This window comes from Leptonychotes weddellii, chromosome 11 (genome assembly GCF_054177405.1).
Source record: "Leptonychotes weddellii isolate Sample4059 chromosome 11, ASM5417740v2, whole genome shotgun sequence".
Lineage (NCBI taxonomy): Eukaryota > Metazoa > Chordata > Mammalia > Carnivora > Phocidae > Leptonychotes > Leptonychotes weddellii.
In genome coordinates this window covers 39,587,312-39,610,231 of record NC_138379.1, presented here as the reverse complement: position 1 = coordinate 39,610,231, position 22,920 = coordinate 39,587,312, and the positions used below count along the sequence as shown (strand labels likewise).

The window sequence follows — 22,920 nt, the reverse complement described above, 5'->3', positions numbered from 1 at the left end:
ATTTGAGACAGAGAGAATGAGAGACAGAGAGGATGAGAGGGAGGAGGGTCAGAGGGAGAAGCAGACTCCCCACCGAGCAGGGGGAGCCCGATGCGGGACTCGATCCTGGGACTCCAGGATCATGACCTGAGCCGAAGGCAGTTGCCCAACCAACTGAGCCACCCAGGCGCCCACTAACTAGAATTTTTAATATGATTTTGAATAGGCATGGTGAGAGGAGACATCTTTGCCTTTTTCCCAGTCTTAGGGGGAAAGCATTCATTTTCTCACCATTAAGTATGATGTTAACTATAGTTTTTTGATTGATATTCTTTCAGGTTGATTTTTCACATAGACAAAAATTGTTGGGGCTTGCTGACTAGACCATTATCAAGTTAGTTGTCTTGCTGCCAAGAACGTCTGATCCATTTAGGAATTAAGGGAGCTTTAGGAGCTTTCAGAAGGACCAGAGATTAATCATCAGAGTCCTGATAAGGATCTAGAGCAGCCCAAATATCTCACTGGTGCCCACTTCCACTGAAGGAGAAAGAGCATCCTAGCTACTCTCTTTCACTTCCTTGGTATGTTTGGTTTGTTTTGGTTGCTGTTTTGTCTCTAGACACAGGGAGCATGGTACAGGGAATGCTAGGGAACAGATGAATTCATGATCCCTGACACTCTGGACCTCGCCTACCTATTTGCTCCTCTGTTCCTTTCCCTCTCTTCCCCTCTGTGCCCCCCCTTTCCCCCATTCCCAGTGCTCAAGCATAATCATCACTCTCAACACCTGCCTCGTTTTTACACACCTTGATTTTTTTTTACACAAGATGTGCCTTTTGTGGGGCACCTGTGTCAGATGAAAATTTCTGTTTTTCAAAGTCCAACTCAAATTCCCCCTTTCTAGGAATACTCCCCAGTCTTCCATCCAGAGCTGCCCTCATTCTGCCTGAGCTCCCACAGCCCTGTGGTCACGTGGCTCTCACCCCTCTGTGCAGCATCCTGCATGTTGTTTGTGTGTCTGCCCCTCCCACCATCTGTGAGCAGATTAAGGCAGAGCCCTGTCAAATTCCCAGGCCTATATTCCCAATGCTGGCGCAAGGTCTGCTTCAGAAGAGGTGCCTAGTAATGTTTACTGGTTGAACGAATGAAATTACTGGCTTTGCATAAATGGACCCTTTTGTAATTTTGGAAACCTCTGTCCATTCTTCTCTCCATAGTTGTTTTCTCTGTGGTATTCTTTGAATCCCTGTATGTATTCTGAAGTATAAGAGATGCCTGCAGCTCTGATGTTTCTCATGGAAAAAAGGAAAGGAAAATTACCATTCATTGTAGACCTACGCTATTCATCTATCAACTTTATAATCCTGGTGTCCTGTGTATTAATTAGGGAGTTTGAGCTCCAAGCCCCAGAAAATGCCAACTCTACTGGCTTAAACAATAAGGGAGCTTATTACATCTCTTATAACAAGACACACAAAGCTAGAGTGGCTCCAGGGATGGTGGGGCTTAACAGTATCAACAAGAACCCCTTTCCTTCTTCTCTGCCAATCTTAGCATATTAGTTTCTTCTTTGGATTTGGGCTAGCTCACCTCGTGACTACAAAATGGCTGCAGCAAATCCAGGCATAGCATCCTGATATAATAATGATGAGAAGGAGAAAAATACCTTCTCTTCTTTGGGCCTCTCTTTAAAATGGAGGAAAACTATTGTTAGAAGCTTCTAGAAGTTTTCTCACAACTCGTTGTATCAAATGGCAATGCTTGAATCAGTCACTACCAAGGGAATTAAGATTATCGTGATTAGCCTAAACCAGTCAGGATCTCCCCTGGAACTTAGGAAGGGGAAGTGTACCCTGGAATAAAATGAGGGTTCTCTCAGCAGGGAAAAAGAGTAAAATAAATATTAGCGAGGAGACCAGCAGTGTTAGCTACAACGTTATTTTATAGAGAATTGTTTTATACTGAATTTCAGGGAGGTTAGATCGCTTATGTAAGGTCCCACCTAAAAATAGAAGTAGGATTCAAATCCAGCTCTTCTAAACTCCAAAGCCCATCCGTATACTTTTTCTGTGGCACCACTGGACCCAGGGTCAGCCTGCCTTTCCCGGAAAAGCCAAAGCCCCCTCTCTGATGGCGAGCACTTCAGGCAGGAGTTGAGGCAATCACCCTGCTTTCTCGAGCTCGACCTTCAGCTGGGCATTTAATCTGTTTATTAAGTTATGACTAATGGCGCCGCGAGACACCACGGGCTGCACATTGAGCCCTAGTTTCAGATTGTTAGAGGAGGTTCAAGGGATAAACATCATATTCCTATTCTGTGCCGAGAAAATTCAATTGCAGCTCTTTTCTCTTTCAGAGTACAGGGATTGGCGAGGGGCTTCTGCTGGGTCCTGCTTGGGTTTAATAGAAAGGAAGCCTCCAAAGCAAGAGGGCTGTTTTGGGAAAGTGGCCACTAACGTGGCCCCATGGGGCGGGGGCTAGGCCTGAACCGGGCAGTTTGCATATTCACTTTTACAAACAGTTGGCTCAGAGTCAGCAGTTAATGGGATGGGAATGATGTTCCTGTACCAAATCATTTCCTGAAAAAAAAAAAAAAAAAACATTTCCAATTGCAAACATATCTCAGCCTTTCTTCTAGGGTTTGTTATGTCTCTGTGAGTGAATTAAAGAGGCAGGGCAGAGGGGAGTGTTTCTGACTGGGGATTTTTTTCATCTGAAAACATTTTAACGATGATGTACACATAAAAAAGATCCTGTTCAGACCCATCTTTAGGAGTCACTGCTGCAAATATTACATTTCTAGTCCCATTTTGGAGGTGTAAATATCTCTATATTCACAGATTAGCTCAGGCTGTACAACAGTCTTGGAACAGATGCGGCTTTTCTCTCCTTACAAAATATAAGCACACACATATGCACACACATGTGCACACAGGTTCAGGCCAAAATATAATTTTTTTTCCCCCTGAGAACAAGGCAGAATCCTTCTTTGCATTGTCTACACTGCTCTGGCAAATTCTGGCTCAATTCATAACCCGTGCAGTCAAACGGTGGTCTTAACAGTTTGGGTTATTCATTTACTCAACAAGTAGTTTTTTTTTTAATTTTTTAAAGATTTACTTATTTATTTTAGAGCGCGTGCATGTGAGCAGGGGGAGGGGCAGAGGGGTAGAAAGAGAGAGAGAAGCAGACTCCCCCCCTGAGCGCAGAGCCCCACGCGCGCCTCCATCTCACGACCCTGAGATCGTGACCTGAGCAGAAATCACGATTCAGACGCTCAACTGACCAAGCCGCTCCGGTGCCCCCACATAACGTATTTACACAATTCTTACCAACTACCAGGCACTCTTCCAAGTGCTTGACATATATTAACTCATTTAACCTTCTCAACAACCCTAGGAGGTGGGTAATATTATCATTCCCATTTTGCAGATGGGGAAACTGAGGTATAAGAAGTTAATGAACTTGCCCAAGGTCACGGAGCTAGTAGATCATGGATTTGAATGTAGGCACTCTGGCTCCTCTTTGAGGATCTAATAGTGAACAAAAGAGAAAAAGTACCAGCCTTCTCACAGTTTTTTTTTCTGGTGGGGGGTGGGGGGAAACAGACAACAGACATATGGATGATTATTATTTCAGATTGTGATGAGTGCTCTGCAGAAAATAAAACATGAGAGGGAGCAGGGGGCTTAACCAGAGGGCCTTATGGGTATTAGTAAGGAGTTGGAGCTTTATTCTGAGTATGATGGGAAGCCACAGGAGTGCTTAAAGCAGAAGAATGTATGATGCTATTTACATCCTTATACATCATTCTGACTGTGCTGTGGGAAGTAGACAGGGGTGGGGAAAATGCATCAGAAAGCAGTAGACCAGTTGGAAGGTGGTTCTGGTTGTCCAGGTGAAAGATACTGGTGGCCTGAACCAGGATGGTGTGGTGGAGATGGTGAGAAGTGGTTGGCATTGGATCCTGGTCTCGAGGCGGAGCCCACAAGACTTGCCAATGTGTTAGATGCAAGACATAAAGAAGGGGAAGTTAAGGATGATTTTTTGGATTTTGGCTTAAATCATTGTATAAATGGTGATGCCATTGACTGAAGAAGAGAAGAACAGGGGAATGACGGTCTTAAGTGTTGTCATGGTGGGGGTGAGGGTGTAGACAATCATTCTGTTGCGGAGGTATACATTTGAGATCTCTATTAATAAACCAAAGAGGAGACATTGGGTAAGCCTGGAGTTCGGGGTCAGGCCTTGTCTGGAGATTTAAATGTGGACATCATCAGCATTTGGAGATATAGGATCAACTAGGACACCACCATCCGATTGAATTTCCTGTAATGATGGACATCATTACATTTGTGGTGTCCAGCATGTTAGCCGCTAGCCACGTGTGGGCCCCTGAGCACTTGCAGTGTGACTGGTACAACTAAGAAATGGAATTTTTAATTCATTTAAACGTGAATAGCCTCATGTGGCTGGTAGCTATTGTACTGACAGTGCAGCCCTGGGGGGAGGGGGGTTTGGGGGGTGGGGATATAGGTAGAGAAGGTCCCGGGCAGGAGCTAGTCTTCACCGGCCAGTACACCCAGCCTCGCACCCCCATTTAAGCATGACTTGACTTCCGCTGCCCAGTGCTTGCACAGTAATGCTTGTTCAGTGGTGGAAATCTTGCTTCTTTGTGAGAAACAGCCTGGAAAAGAAAGTGAACTGCCAGTCTTAGGAGGAATATTAGAAGAAATTCTAAGAGTCTCACAAGACTGCAGGAGTCCATTGTTTTTCACTAGAAAGCAAACGTGATCCTAGGCTTATCAGAATCATTTTAGCCTTGAAGGTGTGGCTTATGTTTTTCAGTTATGTTTTATGAGGGGAATTATGTAGAGTGGTGGGTGCCTGTGAATTTGCAGATTCAAGACCGTGACTGGCTGATATCCCGTATGAATGTCAAGAGCCCACAGCAACGGGACTAAATACCAGCTTCATAATGCAAGTTGTGTCTCTTTAGGGTAGAGTGTGTTTCACTCTCTTTGTTAGGCAATCTCGTCCCCAGTCCAACTGCAAACATCAGTGAGTTTGCTAATATGAAAGAACTCTTTGTAAGTGACTGCCTTGTGCTTAAGAGTTCTTGCAACTTTATGCTGGCAGTCAGGGAGGCCAGATTCCATAAAAAAAAAAATAAATAAATCAAATGGAAAGATGGGACATTGCTTTTATTAAGGCTGATTGCTGCTGCCATATTAGCTCTTTGAGAGCCCTTTGGTGACCAGTGCCTTCAGAGCAAATGGCCTTTCTGTGCTTAATTGGTGAAAAGTAATTCTCCAAACTGGAAGTGAATAGAGGTGAGGAGATTTCAGTCACTGATTTTAGGGGTGGGGGGGGTGATCCAAGGTCAGTGCTCATCGAATGCCCATCACACAGTGGTTTTGTGGTAGGGATTTGTTTTTCTCTGAGGCTTCATTGCGGTGGCCGGGGTGGGTTGCGTATGGTGGGGAGCAGGCTGGAAGGCTTGAGTGGCCATTGACCTCTTTTTGTTTTCCTTGAGAAAAGTAGAATTATAGATTTCTAGGATTTGAAAATGGTGAAAAGGACTCGCTGGCCATCCATCCAGTCGAACTCTTGACATTCAGCTGAGGAAATGGGCCTAAGCGTGGAGATGTCTGGCCCCCAGGTCCCCCTACTCATTAGAGCTGAAGGGACAGGACCAGAGCCCAGAAAGAGGCTAGACTGAGGTGTTCTGGAGCAGCGGCTGGGGTGAGGTGGAGGCAAAAGAGAAGGTAGGATAATCAGAAAAATACTTAGGGAAGCCAAATAAGGAGAGAAGCCAAAGGAGGGTTGCACCAAGGGTAGAAATGGCTTACAACATAAATGTGGCCTTGACTTGGTGACCTTGTTCACCCAAACGGTTACCGGGCCCCCACTGTGCACCAGATAGAAAGCCCTGGAAGGAGGGGCAGGCAGGAGGTGACAGGCAGAGACCTCAGAAAGATGTGAGTGCCCACCTCACTTGTGGTTATCCTGAGATCGTGTCTGGGAGCAGAGAGAGGCCTGTTTCCCCGAGGAAAGGGAGTGAGGTGATAGTTGGAAGAGGTGACCTGAAGGGGACTACTCGGTCCTGTTCGTGAGGAGAGGCAGGGAATCTGTTGCAGGCTGAGTAACAGCTGTAAGCTAACCTTAGTGGTTGTATTAATGTCCATCCCAAACACGTTTGTAACAGAGCGCCTCCCCATCACTGGTGGGCTACAGTGTGACTTTGCCTGTCTTCTTCTTGTAGTATCGGAGCTTCAGGAGGAAGGCATGAACGCCATCAACCTACCCCTCAGCCCGATCCCCTTCGAGCTGGACCCGGAGGACACCATGCTGGGTAACTGGGTCTCTTGTTCTCTGGGTTAGCCTAATGCCTACAAGTGGAGCCACCCCCACTGACTGCCTTTTCCTTTTAAAGAGGAGAATGAAGTGCGAACAATGGTGGACCCAAACTCCCGCAGCGACCCCAAACTGCAAGAACTGATGAAGGTAAGAAGAAATCAGGAAGGGTGCCAACTGCCCCCCCCTCCGCCCCCCCCCCCGCCCCCGGGTTTAACAGGCGTCTGTAGACCACCTGCTCTGGATGGGCAGCTCATGGTCCCATAGGTGGACATCTCAAATTTAACAAAAATGGCACATGGCAGCTGCCCAGGGAATGGTGTGGATCGTAAGTGCCAGAGAAGTTAGTGCAGATGAGCTCACATTTGCCACGATCTTCAGGTTCATGCAGTCTTTCTGCTTTTCTCAAGGGCCCTCAAAGGCACCCTGCAAAGTAAGACTTCATGTCATCCCCGCTTACAGATGAGGAAAGTGAGTCTTAGAAAAGCCATTGGTTTGTGTATGGTCCCAGCTGAGTAGAGGAGATGGAATTCAAACAGAAGTAGATAGGATTGAATTACATCATGTACGTTGTACCTGGCAGAGGGGCTGGCATGTGGTCATCCCCTGAAAAGTGTTTATGCCATCCCCCTTTGGATTCCCCATCCTGTGTTTTTCTTCATTAGCTTCTCCAAGCTACACTCAAAACAGGACAAAAAGGCACTGGACGCCAAAGTGCTTCGTTCAAAATGTGCATCAGATCTCTCATTTTCCTGTTCAAACCGTGTGTGTAGATTCCTGCCAACTGAAGGTTGAGGCCCATGCTTCTGAGGGTGGTGTTTGGGGTCTCATGCCCTAGCTGCCTGTTCAACCTTAGATTGTCCCCTCAGAGTCACCATCTGATGACTAGTTACCACTACTCAGACACCTCTCTGTCTCCTTCCCTAAATGATGAGCTTCTCAGGGTTAGAGACCACCTCTTTTTTCATCATTGTACCCCAGGATCCAGCACAGAATATGACATGGAGCACATATTCATAAATGCTGGGTGGGTGGGTAGGGGATACGTGGGGTATGGCTGGATGGAGGGAGGGAGGAAGGGTAAGGAGGGAAGCTCCTACCAACAGTAGAACAATGTGCTGTGAAGGCCCCGGGCTCCCCCCAGGTTTGGAAACCCAGCCCAACTACAGCCCCTGTAATAAAGGCAATCTATTTCTGCTAAGTCAAAGAAGTCAAACACACAAGGTGATGTTCTTTGTGATTCCATTTTTACAAAATTATGGTGGTTGCCTGACCTGTCCTCAGGGAAGGGGACTGACTGAGCACAAAGAGCCCAAAGGAACCTTCCTCTGCTGAGGGAACAGCTCTGCATCTTGGTTGTGGTGGTGGTTACACAACTGTGTACAATGACCAAAACTCACCAAACTGCATCTTTTAAAATGAGTTAATTTTACTGTATAAAAATAATAAGCAAATGACCTGAAAAAATTTAAAATAAAAGACAACGGACTTGAACAAGCTTCAGTTTCCTTGCCTGAAAAATGAAACGAATGCTCCCTCCCTCTCGTGGGTGTTGTGCAGATTAACTAAAGGGGATGCCCGTGGAATGGCTCCGCTCGGTGCTTGATGCAGGGGGTGCTCAGGTAATGACAGCCGCTGAGAGAGCGCCAAGAGGGGAGACTGCACTGGCCCCATGGAGAGGTAGTTTGGGGCCAGGAGGAGAACAGTCCCTTAAAAGGGGACGGACAAGAGTTCGGTTCTGGTCTCCGTCCAGTCAGCAACGCGACCTTGGCAAATACGTTCACTTCTGTGTCTGATCTCCCTTCCTGAACATAGGGGTGATAGTAACACCCAACCAAATGTCATACTAGGGGAAAGCTTTATTTATTCATAGTAATATTCATATTGATTAATTCATAAGATTTATTGAGCATTTGGCCCTTGCCGTATGTGATTCTTTCCTGCTACCTCAAGTGGGAGGTCTTTTCCTCCTCCATTTTAGAGGTGGGCCGTCAGAGGCTCAGAGCAGAAACTAGCCTGCCAGGTACACACAGAGGTCCGTAGATGACAGAGCTACACGAATCAGTTAGTGGGTCACTAACCCCAGGTTGTGTAACTCCAGAGTCAGTACCGTTGCCTGGTACTAGCTACACACCCAAACACTGTGTGAATGTCGCTTGCCATTGGGGTAAGGAATGGTAAGGGGCCAAAAAATACCGGCAGGGACACTGGTGTCACCAGCTTAGAAGCGCTTATACCGGAAAAATAGCAGGGCCCCTAGAGTTCACACTGCTTTGTATCCATCTACTGAGTCACATGGACAGTTCTGCTGCTTTCCAGATCTGAAGTTCATTTAGATTTTAATTGTCCAGGCTAAGAGAGCTGATCTATAAGAAAATACCCATGACTCTTCTCTTGTTCCGTCTCTCTCCCCGTAGGTGTTAATTGACTGGATTAATGACGTGCTTGTCGGTGAAAGAATCATCGTGAAAGACCTGGCTGAAGATTTATACGACGGACAAGTCCTACAGAAGCTCTTTGGTGAGAAGGGGGTTGAATGTTGCAGTGGAGAGCTTTGATCGGCGGGTGGGTGGCTCACCGACTCCTACTTAGTTGTGCTCAGCCGACAGCAGCTCATGTGCAGTGGACTAGGGCTGTGCAGGGTGTGGGACGACAGACCAGGGGAGCCTTTAGCTGTCCTCCTGCAATCGGTTCTACCGGAATGAATTGCAGAGGGAGGTCAATGACCGGATGGGGCTGCTCCCCCTAGCAGTTGAAGGCCATCAGCTGGGTAGATGAAAAGACTCCACTGTATACTGGAAAACATGCCTTACCCCCTCTAGAAAATTGTGCAGGTGTGGCCTCTGTAGGTCTAGTTACATGTGTGCATGTTTATATAGACCTCTGTCACCTCTGGGCATGTGTGTGTGTGTGTACCTCTGCGATCTGTGGACCTGTGTGTGTGTTCCTCTGTGTATCCCTGTCTAGGTCAGGTGCAAGTGTGTGGGAACCCGTGCCTCTGTGATGTTCGGCTTCTGCGTGTCTAGGTGTGTTGTCTCTGGGAAAGTATGTTCCCCTTCTGTGTTCCTGTGGAGATATAAGGCCTCCAGGGGGAGAAAGGCAAATTCAGGGCTGATCTTAGTGTTGAAAGACCAAATTCAGCCTGACTGAATTTGGACTTTTCCTCAGCTGTTCCCTGTTTTCTCTCTCGTCCAAACCTCTGCTCCAAGTTCTAGACTTCCATTCCTAGCTACTCTCACGCTGAGCTCATCTACTTTTCCAAAGATGTTTCTTGCCCTCTTTCTTGTGACCTCAGATACGTGGGGGGCCTCCAGGGCTCATTTCTTCTTGCCACATTGTCTCCTGCATCCATCCTCCCTGCCATTTTCACTCGTCTGAACTCCTGAAACAGCTTCCGGCCTCACCTTTGTGCCTCCCGGCTCACTGCCCCCAGCCCACGGCACCAGCAGACGAGCGTCCTCAAAACCCAAGTCTAGTCTTTCCAGTGCTTGCTCTCCCCTGCCAGGGGGACCCAGGCAGGCCCTGTAGCACCGCATTCAGACATTTCCTCAGGCGACGCCCAGCTATCTTTCAGCCTCAGCTCCGGACTCCCTCACACGCATGGCTTGTGCAACGTAAAGTGCCTAGGATCATGCCGGACACGCAGTGAGTGCCCCGTCAATGTCTTTCATCCTTTTCATGAGTACTGGTTTTATTACTTTTGTGAATACCATTGCTACGTTACTATTTACATCTCTATTTACCTATTTACCTCTGTATACCTATGTAAATGTACCTATTTACATCTCTATACTTCCACCCATGCTGTTCCTCCCGCCTCGGGCCCTTCTCCCTCTCTCCGGCAGGCAAACCAATCTTGGGGTTCGTAGAGTGCGCCTGCCTCTCGTACCTCCAACAAACACCTCTAGAAGTGATGGTCATGCACCTTCTGTGTTCCCCCGGATATACACACGCATACATACAGATGTGTATATAATATACATGCCTTTATTCTATGACATTCCATGTTGTTTGTAGCTGTCCAGGGAAATGTCTGTGGCTCCTCAAGGGCAGGAAACACCACATCGTACTTATGTATCCCGGCGTGCAGTTTGCCTGCCACATGTGGTCGGGCACTTAATGTGACTGAATGAATGAGTGTTATAAAATCTAGTCATTTCTAGGAAGCTAAACTGATATGGTACTCAAACATCAGTATTAGCGAGTGTTAATATTTAAAGGCTTGTAAATGCAGCTCAACACGGAGAGGAGAAGGCTTCGGCACATGTCCGTGTAGAAAAGCCGAGAGCCTCAACTGAGCGTCTCTTTCAGTGACTGCAGCTTTTACCTCCCCAAGCAAATTTCCTGTCGGGATCTGAAAGTGTCTCAAAATGCTCTGTGCGGGCCTTTCAGGGCAAGGGTGGAACGTGGTCAGGGAGTGATGGAACTTGGTCATGAGGTAATCTTGCCTCTGCACGTGGTTCCAGAACCGCCTAGCATCACGTCTGTGGAGCCCTGAGTCAGGCACGGGGCAGTCACATTCAATTATTATTTCAGATCTCAACGCTGCTTTTGTCAACCTAAGTTTAGACCCTTTGTAGGTAGATGGCTGGGCACACATATTAAAAAGCTACAGGCAGGATAATCAGGTGGAGAGAACCAGTTTGCAGGTAAAAATATGCATTGGGAGCTCCTGGGAGGAGTCAGTCTAGAGATGGAGTTTGGGGTGACCCCTCCAACCTCGACTTCCCCTCTATTTTTCTATCTTCCTCTTTCCCAGCAAAGTTTATCAAAAGAATATTTGGCTCTGTATCTGCTCCCCTACCACTGAACATGCCCCCCTGAGGGACAAGCTGGGTCCCACCCCAACCTCTCTACCGGCTTTCCCTTCTGAGGCCACCAGTGTCGATTCCGATGACCTCCTATGCTGTGGCCTCTGACACTACTGAAAGTCTCGTCCCCCTTCCCCAGCTCAGGGGCTCCTGGGATCTCATGCCCTCCTGGTTCTCTTCGGCTTCCCACACATGCCACTTCCCCCCGACTTCTTGGTACGCTTTTCATCTCTGCATAATCGTGGGGACTCCTCAGTCTTCCATGCGTGGCCCCCTCCCCTCTCTCTTGATCTCACATCCTCTTCCTGGGTGTTTCACCTACTTCTACATTCCAGCCATCGCCTCTCTGAGGATCACTCTCTGAAGCTGTAAGGTACTCCTCTGCCTTCCAGGCATGCCCACCTGGGTGTCACCCAGGCACCTTGGAACCGACCTGCCCCAAACTGACCTGCTTATCTCCTCCCCCTCCCCACCAAAGCCATTCTCCTTTCCAGAGGGATGAATGGTGTCACAACCACACAGACAGTTGCTCAGATTAAAAACCTAGGAGTCCTCCTCTCTTGCTCCTTCTCTTTCATCCCTTATATTCTGTTAGTCACAAATTGTGACAACCGGACTCCCAAGTGCATGTGTCAAACCATCCCATTTCTCTGAAGCACTTAGAAAGTACTGGCTCCCTCCATGCTAGGTCGGTGGAACTTTCTCCACGACTTTCCAGCCCCAGCGCTGCCGCCGTAACTTCTCTGGCTCCAAAAATCCTTTTCTCCATGGCATGCTGCTTCCTGCCCTGGTAGCCTTCTAAGAACTTCCAGATCCTCTTTATATTTTACTATTTGTCTTAACACTTCCTAGGCCATTTGTCAGTAGGTTTTGGGTTTTTTTTAACTTTTACTTTGAACTAATTTTAGACTTAGAGTTGTAAAGAGAATGCAGAGTTCCTGACCCCCCGGCCCAGCTCCCTCTATGCTAACATCTTACCTGACCACAGTACAAGGACCAAAACTGAGAAATCAACCTCAGCATGATGATTAAGTCACAGAATTTATTTGGATTTCACCAGTTTTTTACATTTATGTCCTTTTTCAGCTCTAGAATCGAATCCAAGATCATACACTTTGTTCAGTAGTCATGTCCCCTCCAACCTGTGACGGTCTTTGCCTTTCCTGTCTTTCATGACCTTGACACTTTTGAAAAAGGACTGATTATTTTTTAGAATGGCTTCCAACTTGGGTCTGTCTGATGTTTTCTGAGGATTAGATGAAGGTTACATATTTAGGGGAAGAATACCACAGACGTGATGGGTCCTTCTCAGTGTACTGTATCAGGGGAGTACTTGAGGTTAGCATGTCTTATTACTGGTGAGTTAACCCTGATCACTTGGTTAAGGTGGTGTCTGTCAGAGTTCTTCACTGTGAAGTTACTATTTTTTTTTAGTGATTCATATATTTAGGGGCGGGGGAGATAAGATTATGCAAATATCTTGTTTTTCCTTAAATTTTCCCCACTGATTTTAATTGTTGGAGCATATCTGCCTCAGTTATTACTGTGGTTGCCTAGTGGATATTTTCTATTTTCTTCATTCCTTCTACATTCATCCATTCATTCATTTTTTTAGAGAGAGAGAGCACGTGTACGCGAGAGTGGAGAAGTGAGGGGCAGAGGGAGAGAGAGAATCTTAAGCAGGTTCCATACCCACCATGGAGCCTGATGCAGGGCTTGATCTCATGACCCCAAGATGATGACCTGAGTCAAAATCAAGAGTTGGATGCTTAACTGACTGAGCCACCTGGGCACACCCATTCCTTCCACATTTATTAATTGGAATCCTTCTGTTAGGAAAAGTTGCCCATTTATTCAGTATGGACACAAGGGTATTTATTTTATACTTTAGATTATAATCCAATATTACCTTTTTTTTTTTTTGGCTCCTATACCTCCAGCTTTGACCATTGGAGCTCTTTCAGGTTGGCTCCTGGCCACTTTGGACGTGCCAGCGCATGTTTTTTGTTCTTAGCACTTCCTTACTTTCTGGCATCATGAAATGTCCCAGACTCATCTTAAGTTTTACTTACTCTGGCCCTGGAATCAGCCATTTCTCCACAGAGCTCTGATTTCTTTTGTTAGAAGATGGTATTTCGAATCAATATCTGGGCATATGAGAGAGAGACTTTTGCTATCTGTAGCACACATAAACATCTATACATAGGTACGGTACTATGACCTGGGAGTTCGAAGATGAACCAGGCATGATCATTCCCAGAAATGCACTTTCAAATTGTACGGGGGCTGGGCATGGGAGTAGGAGGGGCTGAGGTTGGGTTTAGGAAACTATGAAACACTGGCACTTAGAGGAAAATGGAAATGCCACAGGCACCTCCAGGAGTCTGGATGTGCTAAGCGAGTCACATCTCCAGAGCAGGATATGGATCTGGAATCCAGGGAACCAGGTTGATGGCCTCATGGAGCAAGGACTCAGAACCTAGACATGACCAAGATCTGGAGGCAAGAATCTCTCGGCAAAAGGCCTGAATAGGTAAGCATCCCTGAGATGACAGGCCCCCTCTGCTGAGCAGCATTGGCTGGGAGTTCTCTGACCACAAGCTCTGTGAAGGCAGGGTCATACCTGGGTCTCTGGGTCTCCGCTGCACAGCCAGATGCTCCTTGTTCGGCAGCACGGTCTACTCTGCTTGCCTTTCTCAGAGACCCCAGGCATGTCTGGGAGGTTGTCCTGACATACCCTTCCCCAGTCCTTCTTTCTGAGCTGCCTAACCCAGCAGCCACTGTTCCCTGGGTCTTGCCTTGGCAGCATTTCCAAATTTAGGTTTTCCTGAAAGCAGATGCTGGGACAAGGACATGGGTTGAGGAAGTGTATATGAGAGGGAATCTCAGAAAGTGAATAATCAGGTGGGAAACGTAAGAGGGGAAGAGATAGGCCCTTTTGAGGGCGCATTCATAAGGACGGCGGCTCTGTTTGCACCCAGCGCTCAGTCCTGTGGTTTTCCCTCTGAGAAACCAGGTGACAACACACCTCAAGTTATCCTTCCCAGGACAGGGACCAGAGGCATTTACCTTCTGCCTCCTGTCACCCGCTGGGTGAGGACTGCCTGTGTAAGAATTAAGGGCCTCCAGGTTGTACTCCTGCCGGAGAAGCTCTTGAGCAGGAGAGCTTTAGGGCTGGAGATGGAAACTGATGGGGTGTGCTGGGCACCATCTGCAGGTGAGCCAGGGAGCCCTGGGAAGGGGCATCCACAGCATCCAGGAAGACGAGAGGGCACACATCTGCCTTAGGAGCTGCTCCTGCTGAGCCTGGCTGTTTCTCTGTACCCTCGGTGCTGCTGCCAGGGAAAATGCAGATGCTGGCCAGCTGGGCCTGCCCATTTATGATGCCACCCCATCCCCTCAAGTCTCTCACACCAACAGCTCCGGCCCTTCCCACACCTCAGGACCAAAGCTTGCTCTAAGGACCGAGAGAGGCAGGAGATGAAGGATTCTAGAAAACTGCTTGCACAAGATAATCGTTTCATGTGAACATAAGCTTTCCCGACTTGGGATAGCTCTGTGAGTTTCCTTAGGGTATGTTTTATTTAACCGATTCTTATCTTTAAACATGTGCATGTCCTCACCTGTTTTGAGGGATGAAAGTCCTAAGGCTCTTCCTTCTGATTTTCCCAATAGCATATGGGAAACAGGAGATCTTCAAGCATGAGATGGAGAAGGGTCCCTTGGACATAAAGGTTCTGCAGGAGGGTTTTTTGTTTTAGAGTGTGTGTTTGTGTCTTTGTCCCTGATAGACCCTAGAGAGTACATCTTACACTGACCTTACTCTTGTCAGTTAATAGTCATTAAGCAACAACCATTTCATTTGCTACATGCTAACTGCTGAATTTAGGGATATAAAAGTAAATGTGGGGGCACCTGGGTGGCTCAGTCGGTTAAGCGTCTGCCTTCGGCTCAGGTCATGATCCCGGGGTCCTGGGATCGAGCCCCGCATCAGGCTCCTTGCTCTGCAGGGAGCCTGCTTCTCCCTCTCACTCTCTCTCAAATAAATAAAATCTAAAAAGAAAAAATTTAAAAAAAATGTGTTGCAGTGTAACATAGGATGTAACACAGTGCTTGATAGTACAGAGGGCTGTGGGAGATCAAGTAGTTTAGGAAAGATGACATGAAAGAGGCAGCATTTATGGAAGGAGAACTTTAACCAGGTGTGGAAGGAAAAGAACATTTTAGTCAGCACAACAAAATGTTGCTGGTAGGCCACTGTTGATTTTAGGGTGAGTGCAGGGAGAGTGTTGTGCAGACAAGGAGTGTGTGGGTAGGTGATCATCAAGATCGGTTGTGTGGGACTTGTGGCTGACACAGACGAGACCCGGATCTTGATTTCTTGCACCATTCTCCAATAACAGAAACCAAGGTATGTGGAGAATTTGCAAACTCTAGGACTGGAGACTCTTGCTGTGCCAAAAAGAGGGGCTGAAAAAACGTATTTATCTGTGGGGCAGCATGCTGAAAGTATTCAGGACCAACCTAAAACAGCCCCAGTAGCTAATGATGGACTAATTTGAGCACAACAATGAATGACAGTAGAATTGTAGTCCAAAGTGTAAAATCAATATCCTTAAGTTCATATTGTTATAAATAGCTAAATAAATGAGAGGAAAGGGACAACTCTTCCTCACTGAATAATTCTAAATAATTCATGTATTTACAACCCCCTCAAAGATTAACTCCCACCCTTTGAGTAGACTGCATTTTAGTGACGTGCTTCCAATGATTATAGTATGGAGTTGGGGGAGACAAATAGCTTTGCAATAGAGAAACAAGGTACAGACCCTACTTTGACCAACTGATCAAGCTTAACATCACCAATGATAAGTCATGTTGATAGCATACACCCTGGATACGATGCAATGAAAAGGGCACATCACTTCCGTGGTCTTCCTCCCCAAAACCCATAACCTCAGTCTAACCATGAGAAAAACATAGGAAAAACCCAGTGCGCCTCAAAAATGTCAAGGTCATGAAGAGCAAGGAAAGTCTGAAAACCTAGAACAGGACACTAAAGGTGACAATGATGAGTAGGTGTGAACAGTAAGTCCTGTACAAATGTCAGTTCAGAAGTTGTGACAAATGTACTTTAGTAATGTAAGATGTTAACAATGGGTGAAACTGGATTCAGAATATGCAGGAACTGTCTTAACTATAATTTCAGCTCTTCCAGAAATCTAAAAACCATTCTAAAATGAAGGCATTAAGGAGGGCACATGATGTGATGAGCACTGGGTGTTATATGCAACTGATGAATCATTGAACACTACATCTGAAATTTATGTTGGCTAGTTGAATTTAAATTAAAAAAAAATTTAGAGAAAGAAGAAGAGCCTGCATTATAGAGAACCTTGAACAAAGAATTTTAGACTGCATTGGGTGGGTAGGCAATGGTAACTGCTGATGGCTTGTGAGCCAAGTGACATGAGAAATGGGGCTTTTGAAGGTGACCTAGGAGCCGTAGAGGAAGTGGAGGAAATACCAACAAAGCACCTCCTTGTGAGGTAAAGATGATATCAAATTAGAGGGGGAGCTGTATAGTTGGGGAAAAGTTTCAAGAAAACCTAGCAATGTAAGGAATAAGCAGCTAAAGGAAACCAGTGATGTTGAATGGGGATGATCCTGTGAATCCCAGGAGGAGCAACATCTTGAAGGGTTTGATCATATTGGTTTTGACAGTCACTTCCCCACACCCCAAAGTATGTAGGCTGAAGTAGAAGCTGTGAAAGACTGAAGGAGGAATGAAGAGAAGGACAGGAGAACTAAGTTCCAATCTTGGTTCTACCACTAAAGCATTTCTCTGCAGCTCAGATCACTCTTCTGTAAAACCAGGACGATGGCCTCTACAACCTTCCAGCTGAGCTAATATAGTACCACTAGCCACATGTAGCTATTAAAAGTAAAAATGTATTTACTTACACCAGCTACACTTCAAGTGCTTGAGAGCCACATGTGTCTAGTGACTACATTTGGATGGTGCAGAAATGAATATCTCTGCCATAGCAGTAAGTTCTTTTGGACAGCATGCTCTAAGGTCTTCCCACTAAAATAGTCATTGATTCTAGGATACTTGCAGATAATGTATACTGCTATTCTTAAAATGGAGGAAGCATTTTCTGGCCTCAAGCTGGATGGCAGTCTTTTTATTTTTATTCTTTATAAGTAGTAGAGAAGCTCTCTAAAATTTCTTACTAAGTCCAAGTGCAGAACTGTACATATAGTTTACTGTGTGTGTGAGTTGTGGGACACATCTAATGCTTGAGTATGTAGAGAACATCTTCGGTAATAGTCACAATTAACTGTCTCTGTAGAATGGAACCAGGGAACTTGGGACTACAATGGGAAGAAGGGACTTAAGTTTCACAGCTTGAATTTTTTCCATGTTTGTATATTATCAATCTTATTAAAAAAATACAAGAGTTATATATATAAATGTCAGTAGCAAATGTGAATTATTCTATCAGATGTCAAATAATCCTTGATACTGTTTCACTTGGGATAGCTGCTGAAATGTAAGAAAAGGAAACTACCTAGCTATGATAAAGATGAAAACTAACAGTGAATATATTAGTGACATATCAAAGACATGGTCTTAGGAACAAGTCAGAGATGATGGCTCTCACTACCATTATAAGAGGAAAATAGATTTTAGTGTTCAACATTATGGCTAACTAGGTGTTCAGACAAATCCTCTTGGCATGCTTTAAAAATCTGGGTAAGACTTTAAAAAGGTTTTTTTGTATTGCATGCTTAAACTGGTGTGGAAGGAAAGGAGATTGTTCTGATGCCAAAATGAAGGAAGTATAAATCCAGTAAGATAAGTATTAATTCCTAATGGCCTATAGCCTAAGGTTTAATAGGTCACACATACAGGGTCAAGAGAAAAAGCCTGGATGGAGTTGGATCAGACCCCTGAATAAAGCCAGGGGTTTCTGAAGGGCAACAATTTCAGGGGGTAAACTAGGAAATCTTGTCCCCCAGAGAGTCAGTAAGGATAAATGTCTCATCCTTGGATATGTGTGGAATGACAACAAAAAGTCTGCCCTTGATAATTCTTTATCAAATGTCTGTACCCATACAGATTTAGGGCTAGGATTAAAGCCCCGAGATGGGAAGGAGAGAGGAAGATGGCAGAGTACAAGAATCCTGAGCTCACCTCCTCCCACAGAAGCACTAAAACAACAACTAATATGTAATACAGCTCACTCTAAAAATGACCTGAGAGTAGCAGAGCAGATCTCTACAACTAAAGAGAAGGCCACATCGAGAAGGATAGGAGGGGAAGAAACATGGTAGGGAACCATGGAACAGTGGTGACCCGCATGCGGAAGGGATATTATAGGCACCAGAGGACCTCCTGAGGAGTAAGGAGATCAAGCCCCAAATCTGGCACCTGGGGGGCCTAAAGTCCCCATAATGCTGGCTTTGAAAATCATTGGGGCTTAACTCTGGTGGGTGGGGGTAGCAAGCCAAGTCTCTGCTCTTAAATGGCCAACACACTATATCACTTGACCTGAGACCCAGCACGGAAATAGCAGTTTGAAAACTGCCTCGGGTGTACATCCAGGAGAATTATTAACTAATTTTAGGACATGTGCCAGAGTGGGGTAGGTATCTGCAGGAGCTTTCTCAGGGAATGGAGGTGCTGACAGGCATCATTTTTCTTGCCCTCCTTCAGCCTAGCTAGCTGGACAGTTGTAGAAATGAGTTCTGACACTCTCCATCTACCTTGTAACTCTAAAGCAGCTCCTACCACACCCATGGGGCAGCCCCAGACAGTACCAGTGCCTTTCTAGAGCAACTCCTTCCCCAGGATTGGGGGAGCTAGTCCCACCCACCATCATACCCACAGTAGTTGCAGCCATCCATGCCAGGGGCAAGTGTTGCCAACCAGTGTGCCCACAGCAGTTGCATCCCAACCACAACAGGAGGGCATACACAGCACACATGGAGGACACCTGTGGAGTACTTGTTTCTGGTGACTGGAGGGATTGTGCTGGACACCACAGGATGCATTCTACAGAAGACCACTATTTTCAAGACCAGGAGACATACCTGACCTACCTACTACATAGTAAGAAACACAGAGAGTCAGACAGAATAAGAGGAATAAGATCCAAACAAAAGAAAAAGACACAAACCCCAGAAAAAAACAGCTAAACAAGATGGAGATAAGCAATCTACCCGACAAAGAGTTTAAAGTAGTGGTCCTAAACTACTCACGAGTGAATGAACTCATTAAGAACTTCAAAAAAATATGAAAAATAACTAAGCAGAGCTGAATAATAACTGAAAGGAAAAACACCTTAGAAGGAATCAACAGTAGAGGATGCAGAAAAACAGACCAGTAATCTGAAAGACAGGGTAGTAAAAAGCACTCAAGATGAATAACAAAAGGACAAAAAGAACTGTAGAAAATGAGGATATGTTAAGAGAACTCTTCATCAAGAATAATAACATTTGCATGATAGAAAAGAGAAACATGGGGGCAAAACTTATTTCAGTATATAATAGCTGAAAACTTCCCTAACTGGGGAAGAAAACAGGCATCCAGGTCCAGGAAACACAGAGAACACCAAACATGATGCACCCAAGGAGGTCTACGCCAAAACACATAGTAATTAAAATGACAAAAAGATAAAGAGAGAATCTTAAAAGCAGCAAGAGAAAAGCGAACAGTTACACACAAGGGAAAACCTATAAGGCTATCAGCTAATTTTCCAACAAAAATTTTCAGGCCCAAAGGGAGTAGCATGCTATATTCAAATTGATGAAAAGAGAAAACCTACAACCAAGAATACGCAACCCAGCAAAGTTATCATTCAGAATAGAAGGAGAAATAAAGAGTTTCCCAGACATTAAAGGAATTCATCGCCACTAAACTGGCCTTACCACAAACGTTAAAGGGACTTCCTTAAGGTGGAAAAGGCCATAATTAGAAATTTAAAAAAATTATGAAAAGAAAAAAATTTCACTGGTAAAAGCAAACATACACTAAAGGGAGTAAAGCTGGTATGAAGATTAAAAGAATTATAAAACCAATTACATCTTAAATAGTTAAGGGAATCAAAAAGATACAAAATAGGACATCATATACATAAAACATGGAGGGAAAGGAGTAAAAATGAAATTCTTTTAGAAAGTACTGAAACTTAAATGACCATCACCTTAATATAGACTGCTATATACTTAGGATACTATATATGAACCTCATGGTAACCAAAAGCCAAAAATCTCTCTTACATAAAAGATAAAGAGAAAGGAATCCAAGTATAACACTAAATAAAGTCATCAGTGACAAGAGAAGAAGAAAGGAACAGAGAACCTACAAAAATAACCAGAAGACAATTAACAAAATGGCAATAAGTACATACCTATCAATAACTACTTCAAATGTAAATGGTCTAGTTGCTCCAATCCAAGACATAAGGTGGAGGAACAGATAAAAAACAAGACCCATTAATATGCTGCCTAAAAGAAACTCAATTCAGAGCTAAGAACACGTACACACGGAAAAAGATATTCCATGCAAATGGAAGTAAAAACAAAAAAGCAATATTTACATCAGCAAAATAGACTTTAAAACAGAGATGGTAGGTTCTGGTCCAAGATGACAACTTGGGAAGATCCTCAACTCATCAAATCTATACCTATTTATAGGACGATTCCTCCTGAAGAACTGAGGGCTGACTGAACAGCTGCACAACAAAAGATAGACACATAGAAAACAGCAAGACAGAGACATGGCAATGAAGGGCACCTCACCCCTGATGCTGTGAATTGCATTGGAGAGGGACAGTACTAACAGATTCATCTACCCAGGACACAGGAAAAAAAAAAAAAAGCTGGGCTTAAAAGGGCAACTAGAATATAAAGGAACCAGCCCTAGAGCCCTGCCAAATGGCAAGGGAGCTGCTGGAACTCTCTCGGTCAGAGGAGCTGATGAGCACCATAGTTTACACTCCCCTCCACCTTGATAGTGCAGGAACAGGAACAGGGTCTAAGCACTATAGCCAGCCTGCCAGCTCAGTGAGCCCCAGGCCACTAGCCCACACCAGTCGCAACACCAGGGACAGAGAAAAAAAGAAAAAAAAAAAACACAACTCAGTTTAGAAGAGCAACTGGAATATTTAAAAGCCAGCCCTAAAATTCTGCCAAACAATTGAAAAGCTGCTGGAAATCTCTTTGGGTTGGAGGAGCTGGTGAGCTCTATGGTTTACATTCCCCCTCCACCTTGATAACACGGATGGGAGCAGAGTCTGGGTGCCTTAGCTGGCTTACCACTTCAGCAAGCCATGGGCCCCTAGCCCATACCAGCCCCAGCTGTCCCACCAAGGTGGCCCCAGCACAGCACACAACAGGATACCCCTGGTCATCTCATTACAGCTTTAGTCATCATCCAAGGTGACACAGGCATACAGCACCCAGAACACTCCAGGCCTGTACCACTTCAGCTTCAGATGGCTTGCTAGAGCACCCCCAGCACAGAGTACTCTGGGACCTTTATGCCTACTTTAACTCCAGCCAACCTCCAGGGTGCCCCATATGCAAAGCACTCTGGGAACTCCCAGCTTGTGTTTACCTTGGTTCCAGCCACCCTGCCAGGGCATCCCATACATGGAGTACCCCAGGACCCCCCATTCGGCACTCCACCTTGGCTCTAGCTGCCCTGAGAAGCCACCCTCTGTGTTGAGAGCCCTAGGGACATTCCAGCATGCACCCACTTCAGTTTCGACTGTTCTTCCAGGATGCCCACTGCATAGAGACCCCAGGGACTGCACCAGCTTATGCCCACTTTAGCTGCCCTGTCAGGGCACACTCTGAGCCCCAAGACCACTCCAGCCCAGACCTACTTCATGACCCATGGCAGGCACAGCTCCAACTAGCCAGCCAGTCACCAGGAACACACAATCTACACTGGGAATGAATATACACAAGACCATTCCTTCAAGTTTAGGAGAGGTAGTGCTCTGCCTAGTTCATAGAAACAAACAGAAAATCAAGCAAAATGAGGAGACAGAAGAATATGCTCCAAATGAAAGAACAAAACAAAACCTCAGAAAGAGAACTAAATGTAACAGATATAAACAATGTGCCTGATAAGGAATTTAAAGTAATGATCATAAAGGTGCTTACACCACTTAGAATGGCAAAAATTAACAAGGCATGAAACAACAAATGTTGGAGAGGTTCTGGAAAAAGGGGAACCCTCTTACACTGTTGGTGGGAATGCAAGTTGGTACAGCCACTTTGGAAAACAATGCAGAGGCTCCTCAAAAAGTTAAAAATAGAGCTACCCTATGACCCAGCGATTGCACTCCTGGGTATTTACCCCAAAGATAGAGATGTAGTGAAAAAAGGGCCACATGGACCCCAATGTTCATAGCAGCTATGTCCACAATAGCCAAACTGTGGAAGGAGCCGAGATGCCCTTCAACAGATGAATGGATAAAGAAGATGTGGTTCATATATACAATGGAATATTACTCAGCCATCAGAAAGGATGAATACCCAACTTTCACATCAACATGGATGGGACTGGAGGAGATTATGCTAAGTGAAATAAGTCAAGCAGAGAAAGTCAATTATCATATGGTTTCACTAATTTGTGGAACATAAGGAATAGCATGGAGGACATTAGGAGAAGGAAGGGAAAAATAAAGGGGTGCATTTCGGAGGGGGAGATGAACCATGAGAGACTATGGACTCTGAGAAACAGACTGAGGGT

General features: G+C 45.4%; 1 protein-coding gene and 1 long non-coding RNA gene across 5 annotated transcripts in view; one reads left to right on the top strand and one right to left on the bottom strand.

Annotated features, from left to right (window-relative positions):
* LOC145716189 (uncharacterized) overlaps window positions 1-22,920 on the bottom strand; it is a 111,260-nt gene that overhangs the window by 34,348 nt on the left and 53,992 nt on the right. The gene's annotated exons all lie outside the window — the stretch shown is intronic.
* Window positions 1-22,920, top strand: part of PARVA (parvin alpha) — a 155,449-nt gene that overhangs the window by 93,862 nt on the left and 38,667 nt on the right. The window contains exons 2-4 of the mRNA XM_081798596.1: window positions 6,245-6,334; window positions 6,416-6,486; window positions 8,754-8,856. Of these exons, the coding sequence (XP_081654722.1) occupies window positions 6,245-6,334; window positions 6,416-6,486; window positions 8,754-8,856 (264 nt within the window). The remainder of the gene's footprint in view (window positions 1-6,244; window positions 6,335-6,415; window positions 6,487-8,753; window positions 8,857-22,920) is intronic.